General features: G+C 40.5%; 1 protein-coding gene across 3 annotated transcripts in view; it reads right to left on the bottom strand.

Moving 5' to 3' along the window:
* Positions 1 to 18461, bottom strand: part of UFL1 (UFM1 specific ligase 1) — a 69802-nt gene extending 51341 nt beyond the window's left edge. The window contains exons 1-3 of one of the 3 annotated variants that reach the window (XM_055535449.1): positions 18252 to 18461; positions 16921 to 17066; positions 15290 to 15318 (exon numbers count right to left, since the gene is read on the bottom strand). In XM_055535449.1, coding sequence (XP_055391424.1) covers positions 15290 to 15318; positions 16921 to 17066; positions 18252 to 18328 — 252 coding nt within the window. In that variant the 5' untranslated portion in view covers positions 18329 to 18461. Of the gene's footprint in view, positions 1 to 15289; positions 15319 to 16920; positions 17067 to 17395; positions 17533 to 17872; positions 18019 to 18251 lie in introns of those variants that run through there. The other 2 variants (XM_055535451.1, XM_055535450.1) reach the window with 2 other exon arrangements.
* Between the last annotated feature and the right edge of the window lie 8314 nt (positions 18462 to 26775).

The raw sequence follows: 26775 nt of genomic DNA on the forward strand, positions 1-26775 counted from the left end.
TAGTCTCCAGGGAGGCAGACAGGAGTGAGAGGGAGCGCCTGAAGCAGTGCAACAGCCAGGTCCTGACCTGCTGACATCATGCAGTGAGTCTGTGAGTCTATGACCCAAACTGCCCACTGCCTCTGAGCAATCACTGGACTGCTGCCCTATGGGGAGCCTCCTGGCCCAAGGACCATCCCAGCCCTGATTCACTCACTCAAGAGAGGTTCTGTAGGCCAGCACTCAGGGGGTCAAGCCTGCTGATACATCTCAGCCCATGGTGTGATCCATGGGCTTGCAAAGAAGTCAACCAAACCCACTGTCAGCGTCGTGAATGAGGTTTCTCAGCAGATCCTGGCTCGTGGTTCTGAGGTAGGAGGTAGATGGGTCCCTGAGCTAAACAGCTGGATATTGTCAAGTGGAGTAAACTGGACCTTTGCTTCCCCTAGACATTTCAAGGATAAACTTAATAGCAGAAGCTGAGCTCTGCTGGAGTCAAGAAATAAGATGACTACATCTATCACTCCTGAGATCAGGATCTCCAGGACTGCACATGTGTAGAAAGACTTGGGGGTCAAAAAGGGAGGGGCGCTATCCCATAATAGGTGCTGTCAATCTCCGATAGGCTTCCATGCTGGAATCCATCTTGGCAATAAGATGCATAAGTATATTAGGAAGAGCCTTGAGTCAAGTCTGAGGTGGGAAATGAAGAAAGATGACTGGCCAGAGGAAATAAAAAACCAAGGAAAAACTGCTTCCATATAAGTGATTTAAATCACCTCTCTGGGATGTTCCTCATTAGGGAGGACACCCACACTCTTTCCTGTGTGTGTATTTCTGCTTTGTTTTAAATAGACTGCTTCTTTGTTCTCTTTGCATGTACTATGCTTCCAATAAATTTTGTGTCTGCTTTAAAATGTCTCTTTGTGGAATTCTTTCTCTGAAGAAGAAAAGAACCAAGGTCCTCTCACTTGCCATCATCATCATCATCTGGTGCCATGATTTGGATTGCTGCCAAGGTAATTTGCAGGTCTCGCTCAACTATGGCAAGAGATCTCTGCATGCGCTATCTTCTTTGCTTCTCCTTTGGATTGTGCCTTTCTTTCCTACTTATCTTGCACAGAAGGGCCTGTTTTTCACTACATATGTTCAACATCCTCCTGGGAAAAGATCTTTTGCTTTTTATTTCTAAACTGCCAGTGCTGTCTTCATCAGGCTGAGTGCACAGGTACCCTGAGGTCTTATCTTTGTTACAAAACACACACATCTGAAATAATTATGCTTCTCAACTCTAATTCCTCCAAGAGTTTTTCCTTTTACTTCTCAGCTGCCCCCCTCACCCTGACCCCAGGCTTTGGCAACCCATACACTGCTACGGACAGCCTAGTGAGCTGGCCAATTCTCGGTAGATCACAACATAAATTTTATAAATACTCAATCCTGAGGAGTACACCCCAGTGTAGGAAATCTTGTTATAGGACACAGGGGAGATCTGTTGTCTATAAAGGCTTAAGGGAAAACCTGGCAACTGCTTTGCACTGGTTCAAATGTCCACCATAGGCAGGGAGGGAAAGCACCTTGAAAGGAACCAAAGCTGACCAGAGATGTCTGCTTAGAAAGCAGTGAGGGAGTAGAGGATGCTCCAAAGCCCATCAGCGTAAAGATCAAAGGTAATTCAGAGGATGTTATGAATCCCTTACAGGTGCCTCCTAGTAATGTTTCCAGGATGCTGGACTTCATTTCTAGGAGTGCTGTTCTTGGTTGCAGGTTATTCAACTTGGGAGGATCTCCATCTAAACCCAAAGAAACACCCCTTGAAAACGCTCCTAAGACACTAAGTTTTTTTGTTCTTTCTGTCCACTTTCAGTTATAAACACCACTGACAGTACCCCTGGGACAACATTTCATCAGCCAGTCTGCCCCTCTTATTAGTGTCAGTTTAAGCACTATTTGATTTAAATTTTAGCTATAAAACTATGAATACAAAAAAGGTAATCTTTTTTGACACTGTGAGACCACAATATTCTTTAGATTCCAGAGAAAACTGGTTAAAACTCTTTTGAAATTGCAAAATTGGTTCTTTCTTAAATTTGTTTTTAATTGGAGGATAATTGCTTTACAATATTGTGTTGGCTTTTGCCATACAACAACATGAATCAGTCATAAGTATACATATGTTCCCCTCCCTCTTGAACCTCCTCCAACTCCATCCCACCCCTCTAGATTGTCATAGAGTACCACTTTGGGTTCCCTGTGTTATACAGCAACTTCCCATTAGCTATCTATTTTACACATGGTAATGAGTAAAAATGTGTTTCATGCTTTTCCCTCAATCTGTCCCACCTCTCCTTCCCCAACTCTGTCCACAAGTATTTTCTCTATGTCTGCATCTCTATTCCTGCCCTACAAATAGATTCATCAGTACCACTTTTCTAGATTCCACATATATGCATTAATAATGTACTTCACTCTGTATAACAAGCTACAGGCATATTCACCTCACTATAACTGACTCAAATACATTCCTTTTCATGGCTGAGTAACATTCCATTTTTTAAATGTACCAAAACTTCTCTATCCATTCATCTGTCGATGGACATCTAGGTTGCTTCCATGTCCTAGCTACTGTAAACAGTGCTCTAATAAACACTGGGGTACATGTATCTTTTTGAATTATGGTTTTCTTAGGGTTAAAGTTCCAAAATATAAAAGCAATTCATGCAACTTACTTAAGAAAAATAAACAACCCAATCAAAAAAGTGGGTGGAAGACGTAAAACAGACACTTCTCAACAAAATTGGTTCTTTTGTATAGGCAATTAGAGAAAGTTAGCTTGTTAAAATATTTTTTTCCTTTGGAATTCTGACCTTGAGAGAAAACACACCTAGAAGAAAGCTTGAAGTTAACTCTTACTATGTCCTTGAGATACAAACATAGCCCACTTTTCCTGGGACTTTGCCCTTGGATTCATTAGTAGAACTGCAAGCCAAGGTTTAAAAAAAAAAATGTAAAGAGGCATTTTAAACCTTGAGCAGAAACTGTGAGACCTCTGTTAGTCTGGATTTATGTATGTCTCCAGTACGTGTCTTTGCCTTTGGATAATATTGCTGAAGTTAATCTGTGTGGATCACAACAAACTGTGGAGAATTGAAAGAGATGCAAATACCAGACCACCTTAACCTGCCTCCTGAGAAACCTGTGTGCAGGTCAAGAAGCAACAGTTAGAATCCTACATGGAACAAGTGACTAGTTCAAAACTGGGAAAGGAGTACATCAAGGTTGTATATAGTCATTCTGCTTATTTAACTTATATGCAGAGTACACCATGTGAAATGCCGAGCTAGATGAATCACAAGTAGGAATCAATGTTTGTGGGAGAAATATCAACACCCACAGATATGCAGATGATACCACCCTAATGGCAGAAAGTGAAGAGGTACTAAAGAGCCTCTTGATGAAGGTGAAAGAGGAGAGTGAAAAACCTGGCTTAAAACTCAACATTCAAAAAACCAAGATCAGTGCTGTTCAGTTCAAGATGGCGGAGTAGCCGGATGTGTGCTCATCTCCTCCTGCAACACCACAAAAACTGCAACTAGCTGTTGATCAACCACTGACAGGAGAATGCTAGAACCCACCAAATAAGATACCCCATGTCCAAAGACAAAGAAGCCACAACAAGATGGTAGGAGGGGGCACAATCACTGTAAAATAAAATTCCATTCCCGTGGGGTGGGTGACCCACAAACTGGAGAACAATAATATCAAAGAAGTACTCTCATTGTTGTGAAGCTTCTGAACTCCACATCAGGCTTCCCTGCCTGGGGATCTGACAAAAGGAGCGGGAACCCCCAGGGAATCTGGCCTTGAAGGCCAGTGGAATTTGTTTGCATGACTTCCACAGGACTGAGGGAAACAGAGACTCTAATCTTGAAGGGCACAAACAAAATCTTGCAGGCACCAATACCCAGAGGAAAGCAGCAGTGACCCAACAGGTGACTGAACCAAAACCACCGGCTAGTGTTGGATGGTCTCCTGTGGAGGCATGGGTTGGCAGGGGCTCACCACAGGGACCAGGGCCCTGGCAGTGCATCAGGTTGGGAAAGTCTCCCTTGCAGTTCACCATTAATGTTACCATAGAGCCCACAGGAACCAGTGGTCAAATTGCCATATCCGTTGGGTCATTGAAAAAACAAGAGAGTTCTAGAAAAACATCTATTTCTGCTTTATTGACTATTTCAAAGCCTTTGTGTGGATGACAACAAAGTGTGGAAAATTCTTAACAGATGGGAATACCAGTCCACCTGACTGGTATTCTGCATGCAGGTCAAGAAGCAACAGTTAGCCTTGACTAGATAGACCTTTGTTGGCAAAGTAACGTCTCTACTTTTTAATATGTCTAGGTTTCTCATAACTTTTCTTCCAAGGAGCAAGGGTCTTTTAATTTCATGGCTTAGTCACAATCTGCAGTGATTGTGGAGCCCAAAAAAATAAAATCAGCCACTGTTTCCCCATCTATTTGCCATGAAGTGATGGGACTGCATGCCATGATTTTAGTTTTCTGAATGTTCAGCTTTAAGCCAACTTTTTCACTCTCCTCTTTCACTTTCATCAAGTGGCTCTTTAGTTCTTCTTCACTTTCTGCCATAAGGGTGGTGTCATTTGCATATCTGAGGTTATTGATATTTCTCCCAGCAATCTTGATTCCAGCTTGTGCTTCATCCAGCCCAGCATTTCGTATGATGTTCTCTGCATATAAGTTAAATAAGCAGGGTGACAATATAAAGCCTTGACATACTCCTTTCCCGATTTGGAACCATGTCTAGTTCTAAATGTTGCTTCTTGACCTGCATACAAATTCCTCAAGAGGCAGGTCAGGTGGTCTGGTATTCCCATCTCTTTCAGAATATTCCACAGTTTGTTGTGATCCACAGAGTCAACAGCTTTGGCACAGTCAATAAAGCAGAAGTAGATGTTTTTCAGGAACTCTCTTGCTTTTCTGATGATCCAGTGGATGTTGGCAAATTGATTTCTGGTCCCTCTGCCTTTTCTAAATCCAGCTTGAACATCTGGAAGTTCACAGTTCACATACTGTTGAAGCCTAGCTTGGAGGATTTTGAGCATTATCTTCCTAGAGTGTGAGATGAGTGGAATTGTGTGGTATATTGAATTCTTTAGCATAGGCTTTCTTTGGGACTGGAATGAAAACTGACCTTCTCCAGTCCTGTGGCCACTACTAAGTTTTCCAAAATTGCTGACACACTGAGTGCAGGACTTTCACAGCATCACTGTTTAGAATTTGAAATAGTTCGACTGGAATTCCATCACCTCCACTAGCTTTGTTTGCAGTTATGCTTTCTAAGGCCCACTTGACTTGGCATTCCAGGATGTCTGGCTCTAGGTGAGTGATCGCACCATCATAGTTACCTGGGTCATGAAGATCTTTTTGTATAGTTCTTCTGTGCATTCTTGCCACCTCTTCTTACTATCCTCTGCTTCTATTAGGTCCATACTATTTCTGTCCTTTATTGAGCCCATCTTTGCATGAAATGTTCCCTTGGTATCTGTAATTTTCTTGAAGAGATCTCTAGTCTTTCCCATTCTGCTGTTTTCCTCTATTTCTTTGCACTGATCACTGAGGAAGGCTTTCTTATCACTCCTTGCTATTCTTTGGAACTCTGCATTCAAATGGGTATATAATTTCTTTTCTCATTTGCCTTCAGCTTCTCTTCTTTTCTCAACTATTTGTAAGGCCTCCTCACACAGCCATTTTGCATTTCTTTTTCTTAGCGATGGTCTTGCTCCCTGTCTCCTATACCATGTCACGAATCTCTGTCCATAGTCCTTCAGGCACTCTATCAGATCGAATCCCTGGAATCTATTTGTCACTTCCACTGTATAATCATTAAGCAATTTGATTTATGTCATACCTGAGTGGTCTAGTGGTTTTCCCTACTTTCTTCAATTTCAGTCTGAATTTGTCCATAAGGAATTCATGATCTATGCCACAGTCAGCTCCCAGTCTTGTTTTTGCTGACTGTATAGAGCTTCTCCATCTTTGGCTGCAAAGAATATAATCAATCTAAGTTTGGTATTGACCATCTGATAATGTCCATGGTAGAGTCTTCTTTTGTGTTGTTGGAAGAGGGTGTTTGCTATGACCAGTGCATTCTCTTGGCAAAACTCTGTTAGCCCTTGCCCTGCTTCATTTTGTATTCCAAGGCCAAATATGCCTATTACTCCAGGTATTTCTTGACTTCCTATTCTTGCATTCCAGTCCCCTATAATGAAAAGGACATCTTTTTTAGTGTCAGTTCTAGGTCGTCATGTAGGTCTTCACAGAACCATTCCACTTCAGGTTATTCAGCATTTCTGGTTGGGGCACAGACTTGGATTACTATTATATTGAATGGTTTGCCTTGGAAACGAACAGAGATCATTTTGATTCCTAAGATGTTGATGTTCACTCTTGCCATCTCCTGTTTGACCACTTTCAATTTACCTTGTTTCGCGGACCTAACATTCCAGGTTGCTATGCAATATTGTTCTTTACAACATCGGTATTTACTTCCAGCACCAGTCACATCCACAACTGGGTGCTATTTTAGCTTTGGCTCCATCTCTTCATTCTTTCTGCAGTTATTTCTCCACTGTTCTCCAGAAGCATATTTGGCACCTACCAACCTGAGGAGTTCATCTTTCAGTGTCCTATCTTTTTGCCTTTTCATACTGTTCATGGGGTTCTCAAGGCAGGGATACTGAAGTGGTTTGCCATTCCCTTCTCCAGTGAACCATGTTTTGTCAGAACTCTCCACCATGACTCATCTGTCTTGGGTGGCCCTACATGGCATGGTTCATGGTTTCATTGAATTAGACAATGCAGATGGCCAAAAGCATGAAAATATGCTCAACATCACTAATTATTAGAGAAATGCAAATCAAAACTACAATCAGCTATAACCTCACACCAATCAGAACAGCCATCATCTGAAAGTCTCCAAACAATACATATTGGACAGTGTGTGGAGAAAAAGGAACCCTCCGAACACCGTTGGTGGGAATGTAAAACTGGTATAACCATTACAGTGAACAGTATGAAGTTTCTTAAAAAACTAAAAATATAACTACCATATGGTCCAGTAATCTCACTCCTGGGCATACATCTGGAGGAAAGCATATTTTGAAAAGATACATTCACCCCAATGTTCACTAGGGCACTATTTACAACAAGTAAGACATGGAAATAACCTAAATGTCCACTGACAGAAGAAAAGATATAGAAGATGTGGTACATATATAGAGTGGAATATTACTCAGCCATTAAAAAAGGAGTGAAATAGAAGTGAAAAGCAAAGGAGAAAAGAAAAGATATACCCATTTGAATGCAGAGTTCCAAAGAACAGCAAGGAGAGATAAGAAAGCCTTCCACAGTGATCAGTGCAAAGAAATAGAGGAAAACAATAGAATGGAAAAGACTAGAGATCTCTTTAAGAAAATGATGGACTCAATAAAAGACAGAAACGGATGGACCTAACAGAAGCATAAGATACTAAGACGAGGTGGCAAGAATACACAGAAAAACTGTACAAAAAAGATCTACACGACCCAGGTAATCACAATGGTGTGATCACTCACCTACAGCCAGACATCCTGGAATGTGAAGTCACGTGGGCCTTAGAAAGCATCACTATGAATAAAGCTAGTGGAGGTGACGGAATTCCAGTTGAGCTAGTTCAAATCCTAAAAGATGATGCTGTGAAAGTGCTCTACTCAAATGCCAGCAAATTTGGAAAACTCAGCAGTGGCCACAGGACTGGACAAGGTCAGTTTTCATCCCAATCCCAAAGAAAGGCAATGCCAAAGAATGCTCAAACTACCACACAATTGCACTCATCTCACACGCTAGTAAAGTAATGCTCAAAATTCTCCAAGCCAGGCTTCAACAATACATAAACCGTGAACTTCCAGATGTTCAAGCTAGTTTTAGAAAAGGCAGAGGAACCAGAAATCAATTGCTAACATTCACTGGATCATTGAAAAATCAAGAGAGTTCCAGAAAAACATCTATTTCTGCTTTATTGACTATGCCAAAACCTTTGACTGTGTGGATCACAATAAACTGTGGAAAATTCTGAAAGAGATGGGAATATTAGACCACCCGCCCTGCCTCCTGAGAAATCTGTATGCAGATCAGAAAGCAACAGTTAGAACTGGACATAGAACAACAGACTGGTTCCAAATAGGAAAAGGACATCAAGGCTGTACATTGTCACCTTGCTTATTTTTCTTATATGAAGAGTACATCATGAGAAATGCTGGGCTGGATGAAGTACAAGCTGGAATCAAGACTGCCAGGGGAAATATCAACAACCTCAGACATACAGATGACACCACCCTTATGGCAGAAAACAAAGAAGAACTAAAGATCAAGAACTCTTGATGAAAATGAAAGAGGGGAGTGAGAAAGTTGGCTTAAAGCTGCACATTCAGAAAACTAAGATCATGGCATCCGGTCCCACCACTTCATGGCAAATAGATGGGGAAACAGTGCAAACAGTGGCAGACTTTATTTCTGTGGGGCTCCAAAATCACTGCAGATGATGACTACAGCCATGAAATTAAAAGACACTTGCTCCTTGGAAGAAAAGCTATGACCAACCTAGATAGCATATTAAAAAGCAGAGACATTACTTTGCCAACAAAGGTTTGTCTAGTCAAGGCTCTGGTTTTTCCAGTAGTCATGTATGGATGTAAGAGTTGGACTATAAAGAAAGCTGAGCACTGAAGAATTGATGCTGTTGAACTGTGGTGTTGGAAAAGACTCTTGAGAGTCCCTTGGACTGCAAGGAGATCCAACTAGTCCATCCTAAAGGAAATCAGTCCTGAATATTCATTGGAGGGACTGATGTTGAAGCTGAAACTCCAATAGTTTGGCCCCCTGATAGAAGAGCTGACTCATTTGAAAAGACCCTGATGCTGGGAAAGATTGAAGGCAGGAGGAGAAGGGGATGACAGAGGATGAGATGGCTGGTTGGCATCACTGACTCAATGGACATGAGTTTGAGTAAACTCCAGGAGTTGGTGATGGATAGGGAGGCCTGGCATGCTGCAGTCCATGGGGTCACAAAGAGTCGGACACGACTGAGTGAGTGAACTGAACTGATACACAGTACTATGTATAAAATAATTAACAAGGACCCACCGTATAGCACAGGGAATACTATCCAATGTTCTGTAATAACCCATGTGGGAAAGGATTCTGAAAAAGAACTATAAATCAACTATACCGTGAAAAAAAATAAAAAAATTTGAAAAAATAAGAAATTAAACCTATTCACACAAAAATGGCCAGTTTCCTGCATATAGTGTAGTGTACCTTACTGATGCCCCCTAATGGATCACAGCTTTGTCAAGGTGAAGGGGCTTGCAAAACTCAATCAACCTATGAGCTATGCCCTGCAGGGCCACCCAAGACAGACGGGTTATGTTGGAGAGTTCTGACAAAACATGGTCCACTGGAGGAGGAAGTAGCAAACCACCCCAGTATTCTTGCCATGAGAACCCCATGAACAATAGAAAAAGGCAAAAAGATACAATATCAGAAGATGAGTCCCCCAGGTTGGAAGGTGTCCAATATGTTCCTGGGGTAGGGCAGAAGGCAATTATCCCAGATTGATAGCTCCAGAATGACTGAAGCAGCTGGGCCAAAGCAGAAACAATGCTCAGCTGTGGATGTGCCTGGTGGTGAAAGTAAAGTCCAGTGCTGTAAAGAATGATATTGCATAGGAACTTGGAAAGTAGGTCCATGAACCAAGGTAAATTTCATGTGGTCAACCAAGAGATGGTTAAGAGTGAACATCAACATCTTTGTAATCAGTGAACTAACATGGACGGGAATGGGCAAATTTAACTCAGATGACCATTATATCCACCACTATCTCACATGCTAGTAAAGTAATGCTCAAAATTCTCCAAGCCAGGCTTCAGCAATACGTGAACCGTGAACTTCCTGATGATCAAGCTGGTTTTAGAAAAGGCAGAGGAACCAGAGATCAAATTGCCAACATCCGCTGGATCATCAAAAAAGCAAGAGAGTTCCAGAAAAACATCTATTTCTGCTTTATTGACTATGCCAAAGCCTTTGACTGTGTGGATCACAATAAACTGTGGAAAATTCTGAAAGAGATGGGACTACCAGACCACCTGACCTGCCTCTTCAGAAACCTGTATGCAGGTCAGGAAGCAACAGTTAGAACTGGACATGGAACAACAGACTGGTTCCAAATAGGAAAAGGAGTACGTCAAGGCTGTATATTGTCACCCTGCTTATTTTTCTTATATGAAGAGTACGTCATGAGAAACGCTGGACTGGAAGAAGCACAAGCTGGAATCAAGATTGCCGGGAGAAATATCAATAACCTCAGATATGCAGATGATACCACCCTTATGGCAGAAAGTGAAGAGGAACTAAAAAGCCTCTTGATGAAAGTGAAAGAGGAGAGTGAAAAAGTTGGCTTAAAGCTCAACATTCAGAAAACGAAGATCATGGCATCTGGTCCCATCACTCCATGGGAACTAGAGGGGAAAACAGTGGCAACAGTGTCAGACTTTATTTTTTGGGGCTCCAAAATCACTGCAGATGGTGATTGCAGCCATGAAATTAAAAGATGCTTACTCCTTGGAAGGAAAGTTATGACCAACCTAGATAGCATATTCAAAAGCAGAGACATTACTTTGCCAACAAAGGTTCGTCTAGTCAAGGCTACGGTTTTTCCTGTGGTCATGTATGGATGTGAGAGTTGGACTGTGAAGAAGGCTGAGCACTGAAGAATTGATGGTTTTGAACTGTGATGTTGGAGAAGACTCTTGAGAGTCCCTTGGACTGCAAGGAGATCCAACCAGTCCATTCTGAAGGAGATCAGCCCTGGGATTTCTTTGGAAGGAATGATGCTAAAGCTCAAACTCCAGTACTTTGGCCACCTCATGAGAAGAGTTGACTCACTGGAAAAGACTCTGATGCTGGGAGGGATTGGGGGCAGGAGGAGAAGGGACGACGGAGGATGAGTTGGCTGGATGGCATCACTGACTCGATGGACGTGAGTCTGAGTGAACTCCGGGAGTTGGTGATGGACAGGGAGGCCTGGTGTGCTGCGATTCATGGGGTCGCAAAGAGTCGGACACGACTGAGCGACTGAATTGAACTGAACTGATGGGCAGGAATTCTGTCTACCAGATATAAGCCCTTGAATCTATTCATCACCTTTACTGAATAATCATAAGGGATTTGATTTAGGTCATACCTGAATGGCCTAGTGGTTTTCCCCACTTTCTTTTAGTTCAAACCTGAATTTTGCTGTAAGAAGCTGATGATCTGAGCCACAGTCAGCTTCAGGTCTTGTTTTTGCAGACTATATAGAGCTTCTCCATCTTTGGCTATGAAGAATGTAATCAGTCTGATTTTGGTATTGATCATCTAGTAATGTCCATGTGTAGAGTTGTCTCTTGTGTTGGTGAAAACGGGTGTTTGCTATGATCAGTGAAGTCTCTTAGCAAAGCTCTGCTAGCCTACAAGAGTCTAAAATGCAGTATTTGTGTGAAATCTCCAAAACAACAGAATGATCTCAGTTCATTTCCAAGGCAAACCATTCAATATCACAGTAATCAAAGTCTATGCCCCAACCAGTAATGCCACAGAAGCTGAAGTGGAATGGTTCTATGAAGACCTACAAGACCTTCTAGAACTAACACCAAAAAAAGATGTACTTTTTATTATAGGGGACTGGAATGAAAAAATAGGAAGTCAAGAAATACGTGGAATAACAGGCAAATTTGGCCTTGGAATACAAAATGAAGCAGGGCAAAGGCTAGCAGAGCTTTGCTAAGAGACTTCACTGATCATAGCAAACACCCGTTTTCACCAACACAAGAGACAACTCTACACATGGACATTACTAGATGATCAATACCAAAATCAGACTGATTACATTCTTCATAGCCAAAGATGGAGAAGCTCTATATAGCCTGCAAAAACAAGACCTGAAGCTGACTGTGGCTCAGATCATCAGCTTCTTACAGCAAAATTCAGGTTTGAACTAAAAGAAAGTGGGGAAAACCACTAGGCCATTCAGGTATGACCTAAATCAAATCCCTTATGATTATTCAGTAAAGGTGATGAATAGATTCAAGGGCTTATATCTGGTAGACAGAATGCCTGAAGAACTATGGACAGAGCTTTGTAACACTGTACAGGAGGTAATGACCAAAACTATCTGAAAGAAAAAGAAATGCAAGAAGGCAAAGTGGTTGTTGGAGGAAACTTTACAAATAACAGAGGAAAGAGATGTGAAAAGCAGTAGAGAAAGGGAAAAATACATCCAATTGAATGCAGAGTTCCAGAGAATAGCAAAGAGAGATAAGAAGGCCTTCTTCAATGAAGAATGCAAAGAAACAGAAAAAAACAGAATAGGAAAGACTAGATATCTCCAAGATAATTGCAGACATCAAAGGAGTATTTCATGCAAGGATGGGCATGATAAAGGGCAGAAACAATAAAGAATTAACAGAAGCAGAAGAGATTAGTGGCAAGCATACACAGAAGAACTGTACAAAAAAGGTCTTGATGACATGGATAATCACAATGGTGTGGTCACTCACCTAGAGCCAGACATCCTAGAGTGTGAAGTCAAGTAGGCCTTAGCAATCATTACTACCAAAAAAAAAATAGTGGAAGTGACAGAAATCCAGATGAGCTATTTAAAATACTAAAAGATGACTGTGTTAAAGTGCTGCACTCAATATGTCAGCAAATTTGGAAAACCCAGCAGTGGCCATAAGACTGGAAAAGGTCAGTTTTCATCCAAATTCCAAAGAAAGACAGTGCTAAAGAATGTTCAAACTATTGGACAATTGCACTCACCTCCTTGAGCTAGTAAGGTTATGCTCAATATCCTTCAAGGTAGGCTTCAGCCGTATTTGAATCAAGACCTTTCAGATGTACAAGGTGAGTTTGGAAAAGGAACCAGAGATCAAATTGTAAACATTCACTGAATCATAGAGAAAGCAAGGGAATTCCAGAAAAACATCTACTTCTGTTCTACTGACTATGCAGAAGCCTTTGACTGTGTGGATCACAACAAACTGTGGAAAATTCTTAAAGAGATGGGAATACTAGACCATCTTACCTGTCTCCTGAGAAACCTGTATGCTGGCCAAAAGTCAACGGTTAGAATCCTGTATTGAACAACTGACTGGTTCAAAACTGGGAAAGGAGTATAACAAGGCTGTATATGTCAGACTGTTTATTTAACTTGTATGCAGAGTACATTAGCGAAATGCTGAGCAGAATGAGTTATAAAATGGAATCAAGACTCCCAGGAGAAATTATCAATAACCACAGATATGCAGATGATATTACACTAATGGCAGAAAGTAAAGAGGAACTAAAGAGCCTCTTGATGACGGTGAAGGAGGAGAGTGAAAAAGCGGGCTTAAAACTCAACATTAAATTGCTGGGAGAAATATCAATAACCTCAGATATTCAGATGATACCACCCTTATGGCAGAAAGTGAAGAGGAACTAAAAAGCCTCTTGATGAAAGTGAAAGAGGAGAGTGAAAAAGTTGGCTTAAAGCTCAACATTCAGAAAACAAAGATCATGGCATCTGGTCCCATCACTCCATGGGAACTAGATGGGGAAACAGTGGCAACAGTGTCAGACTTTATTTTTTGGGGCTCCAAAATCACTGCAGATGGTGATTGCAGCCATGAAATTAAAAGATGCTTACTCCTTGGAAGGAAAGTTATGACCAATCTAGATAGCATATTCAAAAGCAGAGACATTACTTTGCCAACAAAGGTTTGTCTAGTGAAGGCTATGGTTTTTCCATTGGTCATGTATGGATGTGAGAGTTGGACTGTGAAGAAAGCTGAGCTCTGAAGAATTGATGCTTTTGAACTGTGGTGTTGGAGAAGACTCTTGAGAGTCCCTTGGACTGCAAGGAGATCCAACCAGTTCATTCTAAAGGAGATCAGCCCTGGGTGTTCTTTGGAAGCAATGGTGCTGAAGCTGAAACTCCGGTACTCTGGCCACCTCATGCAAAGAGTTAACTCATTGGAAAAGACTCGGATGTTGGGAGGGATTGGGGGCAGGAGGAGAAGGGGACAACAGAGGATGAGATAGCTGGATGGCATCACTGACTCAATGGATGTGAGTTTGAGTGAACTCCGGGTGTTGGTGATGGACAGGGAGGCCTGGCGTGCTGCGATTCACGGGGTCACAAAGAATCAGACACAACTGAGCTAGTGAACTGAACCAAAGGTCATAACATCTGGCCCCATTCCTTCCTGGCAAATAGAAGGGGAAAAAATAGAAGCAGTGACAGATTTTTTTCTTCCTGGGTTCCAAAATTACTGCAGATGGTGACTGCAGCCATGAAATTAGAAGATGTTTGCTTCTTGGAAGGAAGGCTATGACAAACCTATACAGTGACAAAGGTCTGTATACTCAAAGCTATGGTCTTTTCAGTAGTCATGTACAAATGTGAGAGTTGGACCATAAAGAAGGCTGAATGCCAAAGCATTGATGCTTTTGAACTGTGGTGCTGGGGAAGACTCTTCAGAGTCCCTTGGACAGCTAGGAGATCAAACCAGTCAAGCCTAAGGGAAATCAACCCTGAAAATTCTTTGGAAGGACTGATGCTGAAGCTAAACCTCCAATACTTTGGCCACCTGATGCGAAGAGCTGACTCATTAGAAAAGACCCTGATGATGAGAGAGATTGAAGGCAAAAGGAGAAAGGGCAGAAGAGTAAGAGACAGTTGGATGGCATCATTGATCCAATGGACACGAACTTGGGTGAACTTCAGGAGATGGTGAGGGACAGGGAGGCCTGGCATGCTGCAGCCCATAAGGTCGGAAACAGTTGGACATGACTTTGCCACTGAACAACAACAACAAAACCCTTACTGATGACATGTACACTTGTATTTTCTAAAAATATTTTCTAGGTTTAACTTCCACATACTAAAAACAAGTCACCATGAAACTAGTGATTTTTCTCTCAAAATTACATAAACTCTATAATTAAATAAAATGGTAACTATGAGTTTATTTTTTAAAGAATAAAGTATAAGCAAGTCAACTGAGAAAGAAAAACTTGTTAAACTGATTAAATGTATCAGTGAAGGTCATATAATTATTTCTTCACAAACACAATACGATACCAATATCAAGTGGCTACTTAAGGCATTGAAAAAATTAGTAACATAAAAAGTTGAGAAATCAAAGTAAAAACTGTTACAAAGCTGAAATTTACCTGTTGCAGATCAACGATGTTTACTCGACCTTTAAAGAAAAGACATTCATTTAAGTTATCAGAAAGTAAATACCAGCTCCAAACTGCAAATTCCAACATATTTATGTTTTGGACATTTCAAGATCCAAAACATAAATCTTTCTGCAAAGGACACAATGAAAGTGAAAAGTGAGAGTCACTCAGTTGTGACCGACTCTTTGTGACCCACCAGACTGTAGTCCACCAGACTTCTCTGTCCATGGAACTCTCCAAGCCAGAATACTGGAGTGGGTAGCTGTTTCTCCCAAGGGAGGGATCGAACCCAGGTCTTCTGCATTGCAGGAGGATTCTTTACCATCTGAGCCACCAGGGAAGCCCAAGAATACTGGAGTGGGTAGCTGTTCCCTTCTCCAGCGATCTTCCCGACCCAGGCATAGAACCAGGATCTCCTGCATTGCAGGTGGATTCTTTACCAACAGGGCCACAGTAATTAATGCCTTCAAAGACAAGTTATTATCATAATAAGTATCCATGGCTAAAATATAGAGGATAGCTTATTTTCAAAGTTCCATGTGTCATATCAAACTAATAACCAGCATCAGCTGACACTGAGTAGGGCAGACCTATGAGGGTTATTTTCATCCCTTCACAATTTATCTACTGTGACCAAAGACATATTGACAACAAAATTCAGATAAATTATTTTCAATTATTTGAAACTGGTATGTTATCACTTATTACCTAAAGAATATCTGTTAAGCATTTCAAATTATAGCTAGTATTTTATTAGGACTATGCAGTAAGATAAAAAACAAACACCAAGGGTATATCTAATAACATCTAACAAGTTGTTTTCACAGATGCATCTATTTTAATCAAACAGTATTCAAATTTGCTCAGTAATTTTTTCATATTTCAAAAACGCAATGGAAACAAAAACTTTTTCGTGTTTGTAGTAGCTTTTCCTACAATCTGATATAACATCATACTAAATTATTTTGTAATTTGCAAACAAAATTTAAAAAAGACCATTACAGTCTTGATTTTCAATGGTCTGTAATTTAAAACCTCTATTCCCTTTTCATAATTATCACCTGATAACAGACAGCTAAGTCCACCCTGAGTCACCCAATAAATTCAAGAACTGTGAAAAGAAACAGCTGATTAATTCACAAACAGAAGACATAACTCAAAATAAAAAATGAATGGCATTGAAACATGTAAAATATCATGTATGAAATGAGTTGCCGCCAGCTTCGATGCACGATACTGGATGCTTGGGGCTGGTACACTGGGACGACCCAGAGGGATGGAATGGGGAGGGAGGAGGGAGGAGGGTTCAGGATGGGGAACACATGTAAACCTGTGGCGGATTCATTTTGATATTTGGCAAATCTAATACAGTTATGTAAAGTTTAAAAATAAAATAAAATTAAAAAAAAAAATGCGATTCTGTAAAGTGACAATATTTGACTTCATTTAAATTATATAATGTTCACCCAAATCTATTTAAAAGTATTAAAGCTGATTATCATATTAACAATTGAGAAGGGTGTCCTATAACCTCCAAATCATTTATGATTTATGGTTTGAAAGGTCATGCCCAGGCCCCTTTCCAAAGAACCAGAAGAAAAAACTAAGGAATTACTTACCACCTCGAACATGTAGCTCATCTCTCATTTCTTTACTAATTTGGGCTGGAGTAATATATTCCTTCCCATCAAGTGTGTGAACTACTTCCAGCTGTTTCTGAGCAATCAATTTATTCACAATCTCAATGCAGTTCCGTTCTGACAATCTGAGGGAAACAAAAGTTTTAAAAAAGGAATTTGTTACATCCAGTGTTCAATAATGTTTAAGGAGATGTATGACAATGGGTTTTTAAAAGTTTGGACAGTCATTAGGTTCTATATTACAGCATCTGCATCTTTTTTAGTATAATACTAATTCAATACATTTAAAAAAATTCTAGGGCGTAAACAGGTTTACATTAACTTAAATCATGTAGTTCATTGTTACAAATCTATTTTAGATTTCGAGTTTGTTCTTTTAGGCATGCTTCTAATCTTCAATGTAAATAGAAAAGTAAAGACACGTAATTTAAGTAAAAGAAAAAACACGTCCTACTTTTGGTTCAACTTTCGCTTTCGCTTCAGTTTAAAAAAAAACCAAAATTTTATTTTATTAAATGCATAGTTGCCTCACTCCTATCTATAAGCTTTCTAAGCAGGACACCTAGCTAGGCCATGGCTAGGCCAGGAAAACCATAATTTGCAACTGATAGTTACACAAACACTTAAGTGTCCTCATTTGCTAGCAGTGATACAAAACACAGCATTAGAGGATTAAAGTCTTTAGCTCCAGGAGGAACAAGGCAAGAAGTAGTCAACAGATAAAAAAGGGTTCTATTAGCGTTATAGGTGTTCCATAAAGGTGAAAAGCAAATTTAGGGGGCTTTTTCAGGACACACCCCCCAAAACGTCAAGTGTCTGGAGTCCCTAAAAATGACAGATGGGAGTATGGCTCTGGCCTAGCACACCTATACTGGTGAACAAGAAGGCAAATTGTTTACGGACTCAACATAGTATTTGCAAAATACTGTACCTTGGGGTTAGCCTCTCCTTTCAAGCTCTAAGTCTGGAAGTGTATAATAGGCAATGACGCTTCAGGGACTTGCTAACAGTTAAGCAAGGATCAGAGGGATAGTCTTAGGAGTGTCACCGGCCCCAGCCATTGAGGTGGGGTGGCCTCGCCTGCACCTTGCTGGGGCTTGGAAGGGGTGGGAAGGAATGTTCTACGTCTTCCCCACCGAGAACTATTTTGGAAACCGCATTCCAGTCTCTGGGAGGAAGGGAGGGGGCGGGAACGCTGACAGGGGATGGGAAGGTCCGGGATTCAAGGCCTGGGGTTTGCAGCCTCAGATCGCGGAGTGGCCACCCGAGGCTATTTTGGACTCCACAAACGGAGAGGGAGGGTCAGGCACCTTTGCGTGGCCTCTGCGAACTGCGCCCGCTGAAAATCTGCCGCCAAACGCCTAATCTCTTCCCAGGCGTCCGCCATCTCGGCCCTATTCGCCCAGCCGCCGACGAACCGCAGACACGTCAGCCCAAAGGTCGCGGGAGCCGAGGCGGAACGGGCCGCGCAGAGGGACAAGAGACTCTCCGCGACGCAGCTACGGAACGTGCGCGACTTGCGCCGGCGGGGGCGGGGCCAGAAAAGCAGCAGCCCCGCCCTCCCCGCGCGGGAGGTTTGTCCTGGGCTGTGGGATCCCTCAGAGAAGGCAATGGCACCCCACTCCAGTACTCTTGCCTGGAAAATCCATGGACGGAGGAGCCTGGTAGGCTGCAGTCCATGGGGTCGCGAAGAGTCTGACACGACTGAGCGACTTCACTTTCACTTTTTACTTTCATGCATTGGAGAAGGAAATGGCAACCCACTCTAGTATTCTTGCCTGGAGAATCCCAGGGACAGAGGAGCCTAATGGGCTGCTGTCTATGGAGTCGCACAAAGTCGGACACGACTGAAGCGACTTAGCAGCAGCAGCAGTGGGATCCCTTCGCGGCTGCGGAGAGCCAGCCCTCCAGTTTGTGTACTCGTCTGCCAGAAAGCCAAGTTAATAAAGTGTTACTTCAAGGGTTTGTTTGCATTATTCCTAATATTTTGGCGCAGTGATAATAAAGTTAAGCACTCTTTTTTTTTTCTTCCCTGCCCTCTACTTGATTTATTTTGGCGAGGCGGGGGAGGAGCTGTTCCCCAACCTGCAGTTAACATTAGGTCTTCTCTGTTAACGTAGGGCAGTTCGATTTGTGTAGGGAATCATGCTATGGGTCACAGAGTTCCTTTGGATTTTCTCATAACATTTTACAGGAAAACCTGAACGAAGGTTTTGACTAATCCAATAAGGTAAGTAGCTCAGCAGTGTCTGACTCTTTATGACCCCATGGACTGCAGAATGTCGGGCTTCTCTATCCTTTCCCAGCTCCCAGAGCTTGCTCAAACTCATGTCCATCCAGTCCGGTGATGCCATCCAGCCGTCTCATCCTCTGCTGTCCCATTCTCTTCCTGCCTTCAATCTTTCCCAGCATCAGGGTCTTTTCCAATGAGTCAGTTCTTTGCATGAGTTGGCCAAAGTATTGGAGCTTCAGCTTCAGCATCAGTCCTCCCGATGAATATTCAGGACTGATTTCCTTTAGAATTGACTGATTTGATCTCCTTGCAGTCCTCTCAAGGGGACTCTCAGACTCTCAAGAGTCTTCTCCAACACCACAGTTCAAAAAATTAATTATTCGGTGCTCAATTCAAGATTGTAATTTGTAGAGACAGCTTGTGCTGCCTAAAAGGATAGTCACTAGACAGATGAAGCTATTTAAATTAATTAAAATTAGGCTGGAAGAAATACAAGCTGGAATCAAGATTGCCAGCAGAAATATCAATAAACTCAGATATACAGATGACACCACCCTCATGGCAGAAAGTGAAGAGGAACTAAAGAGCCTCTTGATGAAAGTGAAAGAGGAGAGTGAAAAAGTTGGTTTAAAGCTCAACATTTAGAAAGCGAAGATCATGGCATCTGGTCCCATCACTTCATAGCAAATAGATGGGGAAACAGTGGCAACAGTGTCAGACTTTATTTTTGGGGGCTCCAAAATCAATGCAGATGGTGATTGCGGCCATAAAATTAAAAGACGTTTACTCCTTGGAAGGAAAGTTATGACCAACCTAGATAGCATATTCAAAAGCAAAGACATTACTTTGCCAATAAAGGTCTGTCTAGTCAAGGCTATGGTTTTTCCAGTGGTCATGTAACGATATGAGAGTTGGACTGTGAAGAAAGCTGAGCTCCAAAAAATTGATGCTTTTGAACTGTGGTGTTGGCGAAGACTCTTGAGAGTCCCTTGAACTGCAAGGAGATCCAACCAGTCCATCCTAAAGGAGATCAGTCCTGGGTGTTCATTGGAAGGACTGATGCTGAAGCTGAAACTCCAATACTTTGGCCACCTCATGCGAAGAGTTGACTCATTGGAAAAGACTCTGATGCTGGGAGGGACTGGGGGCAGGAGGAAAAGGGGACAACAGAGGATGAGATGGCATCACCGACTTGATGGATGTGAGTTTGGGTAAACTCCAGGATTTGGTGATGGACAGGGAGGCCTGGTGTGCTGTGATTCATGGGTTCCCAAAGAGTCGAACACGACTGAGCAACTGAACTGAACTGAACTGAAGATTATATCAGAAACAAACAAATAGAGATTGAAAACATAATGTTTTCAGTAACAACCCCCCAACTGAAATACTTAGGTATAAATCTAACAAAATATGTATAAGATCTACATGAGGAAAACTACAAACTCTAATGAATGAAATCAGAGAAAAACTAATTAAAGGGAGAGATAGTCAATATTCATGGATAGGAACAGTCAATATTGTCAAGATGCCAATTCTTCCAGACTTGATCTGTAGATTCAGTACAATCCCAATCAAAACCTAGGTAACTGTGGCTTTGTAGTAGAGCCTGAAGTCAGGTAGGTTGATTCCTCCAGTTCCATTCTTCTTTCTCAAGATCGCTTTGGCTATTCAAGGTTTTTTTGTATTTCCATACAAATTGTGAAATTATTTGTTCTAGCTCTGTGAAGAATACTGTTGGTAGCTTGATAGGGATTGCATTGAATCTATAAATTGCTTTGGGTAGTATACTCATTTTCACTATATTGATTCTTCCAATCCATGAACATGGTATATTTCTCCATCTGTTAGTGTCCTCTTTGCCACAGTTATCAAGACAGTATGGTACTGGCACAAAGACAGAAATATAGATCAATGGAACAAAATAGAAAGCCCAGAGATAAATCCACGCACATATGGACACCTTATCTTTGACAAAGGAGGCAAGAATATACAATGGATTAAAGACAATCTCTTTAACAAGTGGTGCTGGGAAATCTGGTCAACCACTTGTAAAAGAATGAAACTAGAACACTTTCTAACACCATACACAAAAATAAACTCAAAATGGATTAAAGATCTCAATGTAAGACCAGAAACTATAAAACTCCTAGAGGAGAACATAGGCAAAACACTCTCTGACATACATCACAGCAGGATCCTCTATGACCCACCTCCCAGAATATTGGAAATAAAAGCAAAAATAAACAAATGGGACCTAATTAACCTTAAAAGCTTCTGCACATCAAAGGAAACTATTAGCAAGGTGAAAAGACAGCCTTCAGAATGGGAGAAGATAATAGCAAATGAAGCAACTGACAAACAACTAATCTTGAGAATATACAAGCAACTCCTACAGCTCAATTCCAGAAAAATAAATGACCCAATCAAAAAATGGGCCAAAGAACTAAATAGACATTTCTCCAAAGAAGACATACAGATGGCTAACAAACACATGAAAAGATGCTCAACATCACTCATTATCAGAGAAATGCAAATCAAAACCACTATGAGGTACCATTTCACACCAGTCAGAATGGCTGCGATCCAAAAGTCTACAAGTAATAAATGCTGGAGAGGGTGTAGAGAAAAGGGAACCCTCTTCCACTGTTGGTGGGAATGCGAACTAGTACGGCCACTATGGAGAACAGTGTGGAGATTCCTTAAAAAACTGGAAATAGAACTGCCTTATGATCCAGCAATCCCACTGCTGGGCATACACACTGAGGAAACCAGAAGGGAAAGAGACACGTGTACCCCAATGTTCATAGCAGCACTGTTTATAATAGCCAGGACATGGAAGCAACCTAGATGTCCATCAGCAGATGAATGGATAAGAAAGCTGTGGTACATATACACAATGGAGTATTACTCAGCCATTAAAAAGAATACATTTGAATCAGTTCTAATGAGGTGGATGAAACTGGAGCCTATTATACAGAGTGAAGTAAGCCAGAAAGAAAAACACCAATACAGTATACTAATGCATATATATGGAATTTAGAAAGATGGTAACAATAACCCTGTATGTGAGACAGCAAAAGAGACACTGATGTATAGAACAGTCTTATGGACTCTGTGGGAGAGGGAGAGGGTGGGAAGATTTGGGAGAATGGCATTGAAACATGTAAAATATCATGTATGAAACGAGTTGCCAGTCCAGGTTCGATGCACGATACTGGATGCTTGGGGCTGGTGCACTGGGATGACCCAGAGGGATGGTATGGGGAGGGAGGAGGGAGGAGGGTTCAGGATGGGGAACACATGTATACCTGTGGTGGATTCATTTTGATATTTGGCAAAACTAATACAATTATGTAAAGTTTTTAAAAAAAAAACCTAGGTAATTTATTTTGTGGATATCAACAAGCTCTTTTTAAAGTTTATATGAAGAATCAAAAGACCCAGAATTGCCAACATGGTGTTGAAGAAGAAGAAAGTTGAAGGACAGACACTGCCTGAATTTAAGACTAATTACAAAGATACAGTAATCAAGACAGTGTGGTATTGGTGAAAGAATAGACAAATATATCAATGAAACAGAATAGAGAGCTCAGAAATAAAACCACATCAGTTCAGTTCAATTCAGTTCAGTCGCTCAGTCGTGTCCAACTCTTTGCGACCCCAGGAACAAAATCAATACAATGGAGCAAAGATAGTCTTTTAAGTAAATGGTACAGAAACAACTAGGCTTTCACATGCAAGAAAGAAAAGAAGAATCTAGATATAGATCTTACACTCATCATATGAGTTAACTGAAAATAGATCACAGACCTAAATGAAGAATGCAACTATGAAACACCTAGGAAATAACGGGAGGAAATTTAGATGACTTGTAGCATGTCAGTACTTTTTAGACACAACAACAAAGGCACAACAGATAAAACAAATCATTGATAAACTGGACTTCATTAAAATTAAAAATTGCTCTGCAAAAGTCCATGTCAAGAGAACAGAAGACAAGCCACAGCATGGTAGTAGATATTTGCAAAAGACACATCTGATAAGAACTGTTTTTCAAAAGATATAAAAAAGTCATGACATTCAACAATAAAACAAAAAATGAAAAATGGACCAAAAATTTTAACAGATAACTCACCAAAGTAGATATACAGATGACAAAGCAGCATATGAAAAGATGCTCCGTATCATATGTCATCAAAGAAATAAAAATTTAAACAATGAGATGCCACTACACACCTATCAGAATGACTAAAATCTGGAATGCTGACAACACCATATACTGGCTAGGATGTGCAGCAACGGAATCCTCATTCATGGATGGTAATGCAAAATAGTACAGCTATCTTGGAGACAGTTTGGCGCTTTCTTACAAAGCTAAACATGCTCTTAACATATGATTTAGCAATCACACTCCTTGGATTTCACTCAAAGGAATCAAAAAATTATGTCCACATAAAACCTGCACACAGATGTTTATAGCATCTTTGTTTGTAATTGCCCAAACTTGGAAGCAATTAATATTTCTTTCAAAGGGTGAATGGGTAAATGAACTATGGTACATACAGCCAATGGAATATTATTCAATGCTAAAATGAAATGAGCTATCAAGTCATGAAAAGACATGCTGAAAATTTAAATGCATATTACTAAGTGAAGGAAGCCAATCTGAAAAGCCTACATACTGTATAATTTCAACTTCATGACATTATGGAAAAAGCAAAACTATGGAGATTGTGAAAAATCAATGGTTGGCAGCATTTGGGAAGGGAAGAAGGATGAACATGTGGAACACAGAGGCTTTTTTAAGACAATGAAAATACTCTATATGATACTATAATGAGAGACACTTGTCATTACACATTTGTTCACATAAATTGAATGTGCAACATCAAGAATGAGCCATTATGTAACTATGGGCTTTTGGGTGGTTTTGATGTGTAAATAAATGTAAGCATATCGATTGTATTAGTAGCAAATGTACCACACTAGTAGGGGATATTGATAATGGAGAGGTTATAAGTGTGTGGAGGAATGGCGTATATGGGAAGTCTCTGCATGTTTCTCACAGTTTTGCTGTGAAGTTAAAACTGCTCTAATAGTAGTCTTTAAAAATACATGTATCATTTAATATTAGTTGTTTAGTCACAATAGCTACCTTTCAAGTGTTCAATAGCCACATGTGGCTCATGGCTATCTTATGGGACAGTATAGAAAACCAATTTTATCCTCACCAAAAGTTCTATTGGATGGCTCTGGTTTAGACCATTGATAAGGGCACACATTTGTTCAGATTCTGAGATCATGAGATTCAAAGCAACCACCTCCAGTTAGCAGCCACATATCATAACTATAATTTCAGTCATTTTGAATGAAGGATAAACATTTGAATGGGAAATAGTTCAATGTTGGACAACCTCTGATAGATTATCCGATAGGATAATGGTAAATAGCACAAGAGGCTACTGAATAAGAGATGAGAGATTCCTTTTAAGAATAAGCTTGTGTAGATTTGAAAAACAGCATGTCAATTCTCTAGAATATTTCCTAACAGAAATTTTTATTTTCTACAAACCTAAGTCAGATTTTGACATGTTCATTATGTGGAAAGGACTCAAGGTCTTTTCAGCTACACTGGTATGTGGTTGTGGCACCATCCTTAGATTCATCTAAGGCTAATTAGATATTCTAACATTTGTAATGTGGGTTGTTGGCTTCACTGAAATGGCAGGGGATGTGATCCTGTCAAGTTCCTCCAAGATAAACTTTCTCCAACTCAACTAGGAAAATGAAACAAAACAATGGCAAAATGGGTATTTTCATGCAAGTCAGTATTTACTATTTGTTACTGTACAGAAATTACAGAGATATTGTTAATTACATGGCTAACATTATCTTATTGCCCTTTGGGATTTAACAGTTACCTCAATCCCACCATCAAAAATGGCACTATAATCCTACACATAGAAAGCATCAATGTCTCAGGAAACTAGTATGAGTCACGGGTGGAAGAAATCCATTTGCTTTTAGGGCAAAGAGGTTGAGATTTTTTTTTTTCCTTTTGGTTGCTGTGTGGCATGTGGGATCTTAGCTCACCAACCAGGTATAGAACTCATGCTCCTTGCATTGGAAGAGTGGAGTCTTAAACACGGGACTGCCAGGGAAATTCCTGGTTGTGACTATTAAGAGGCAATTTCTTTTTTCCCTTCTGAGGTTTCAATGAATGTTTGATTGTAGGACTACCTCACGAGCAAATGAGAGTAATGGGAGAAAGAACAAAGAGGACTAATTGGGTATTAAATAAAAAAAAAGTCAATGAAAATAGAGATTATTATGATGTTGAAGAGATAGGCAGTGAATCACTCAGGGCTTATAGAATCAGAGAGTATCAGGGCAGGAAAGGCTCTTCAGATCATCCATGCTAATACCCATCTACAGCAATAATTTCTTTGCAAGCTTGTGGCAGATTATGTACTTTTTGCTTGAACACTTAAAATGATGAAGTGTTCCCTTCTTTGCAGGGCAGATTAATCCTGTTTGGGACAAATCTAACTGTTAGAAATTCCTTCCTTATACTAAAGCAAGATCTGTTTCCCTGTCACTTCAATATTCTTTCCTTGGGTGACTCAGAGGATGATTCTAATATATCTTTCCCATGACAACTCTTTAGATATTCAAAGCATGTCCCTCTTGCTTTCTTTTTCCAAGTTAAACATCTCAGATACTTCAATTTTATCTCCTGACAAGATCTCCAGATTTCTAAATATCTTGGCTACCCTCTCTTGTTAAACTCTAGCTTGGCAATGTCAGCTTTAGAAACTGATGCCCAGAAGGAATTTAGTATTTTACACATAGTCTGACTAGAGCGGTGTCAGTGAGATTAATTTCCCTAGATATTATACTTCTGTTAATTGGACTCTTGGCTTAAATTGAGCTGGTAATGAACTGTATCTGACTGGTATTTATCTAAATTGCTATCAAACCAAGTTCAGTCTATTCTGTACCTGAACAAATTAATTTTATTTGATAACTTTCACCTTGTTATTTTTGACCCATTCATTCATTTATTCTTTCAACAAATAGTGTTTGAGGTCTACTATATGCCAGAATTTATGGTATACCCTGGGGATATCAAGAAGAACAAACTATTATTAAGCTCAACTAATTAGCTGAGATTAGTTCAAAAATTAACTGTGTCATTCAACATTGTTATTTCTGCCATCGCCTGCCTTCTATAGTGATTAAGTATTCAACTTAATAACAAAATTGATTAAGAGTGAATCAAGGATATATGCCTGTGATAACTGGTGACACTCATACAATAAGATCTTAGATTTAAAAAATTTTAGAGCCAGAAGAAATTTAGGAACATCTAGTAGTGTGATTCATATATTTTTTAAAAGAGAGTTAGCATAACTATAACATTGTCTTAAACACCATGCATGTGTCTGTTCTAAGTTACTTTAGTCATGTCCGACTCTTTTTGACCCCGTGCACTGTAGCTTTCCAGGCGCCTCTGTCCTTGGGATTCTCCAGGAAAGCATACTGGAGTGGGTTGCCATGCTCTCCTCCAGGGAATCTTCCTGACCCAGGTTTTGAACTCA

This window comes from Bubalus kerabau, chromosome 9, assembly GCF_029407905.1.
Source record: "Bubalus kerabau isolate K-KA32 ecotype Philippines breed swamp buffalo chromosome 9, PCC_UOA_SB_1v2, whole genome shotgun sequence".
NCBI classification, from domain to species: Eukaryota; Metazoa; Chordata; class Mammalia; order Artiodactyla; family Bovidae; genus Bubalus; species Bubalus kerabau.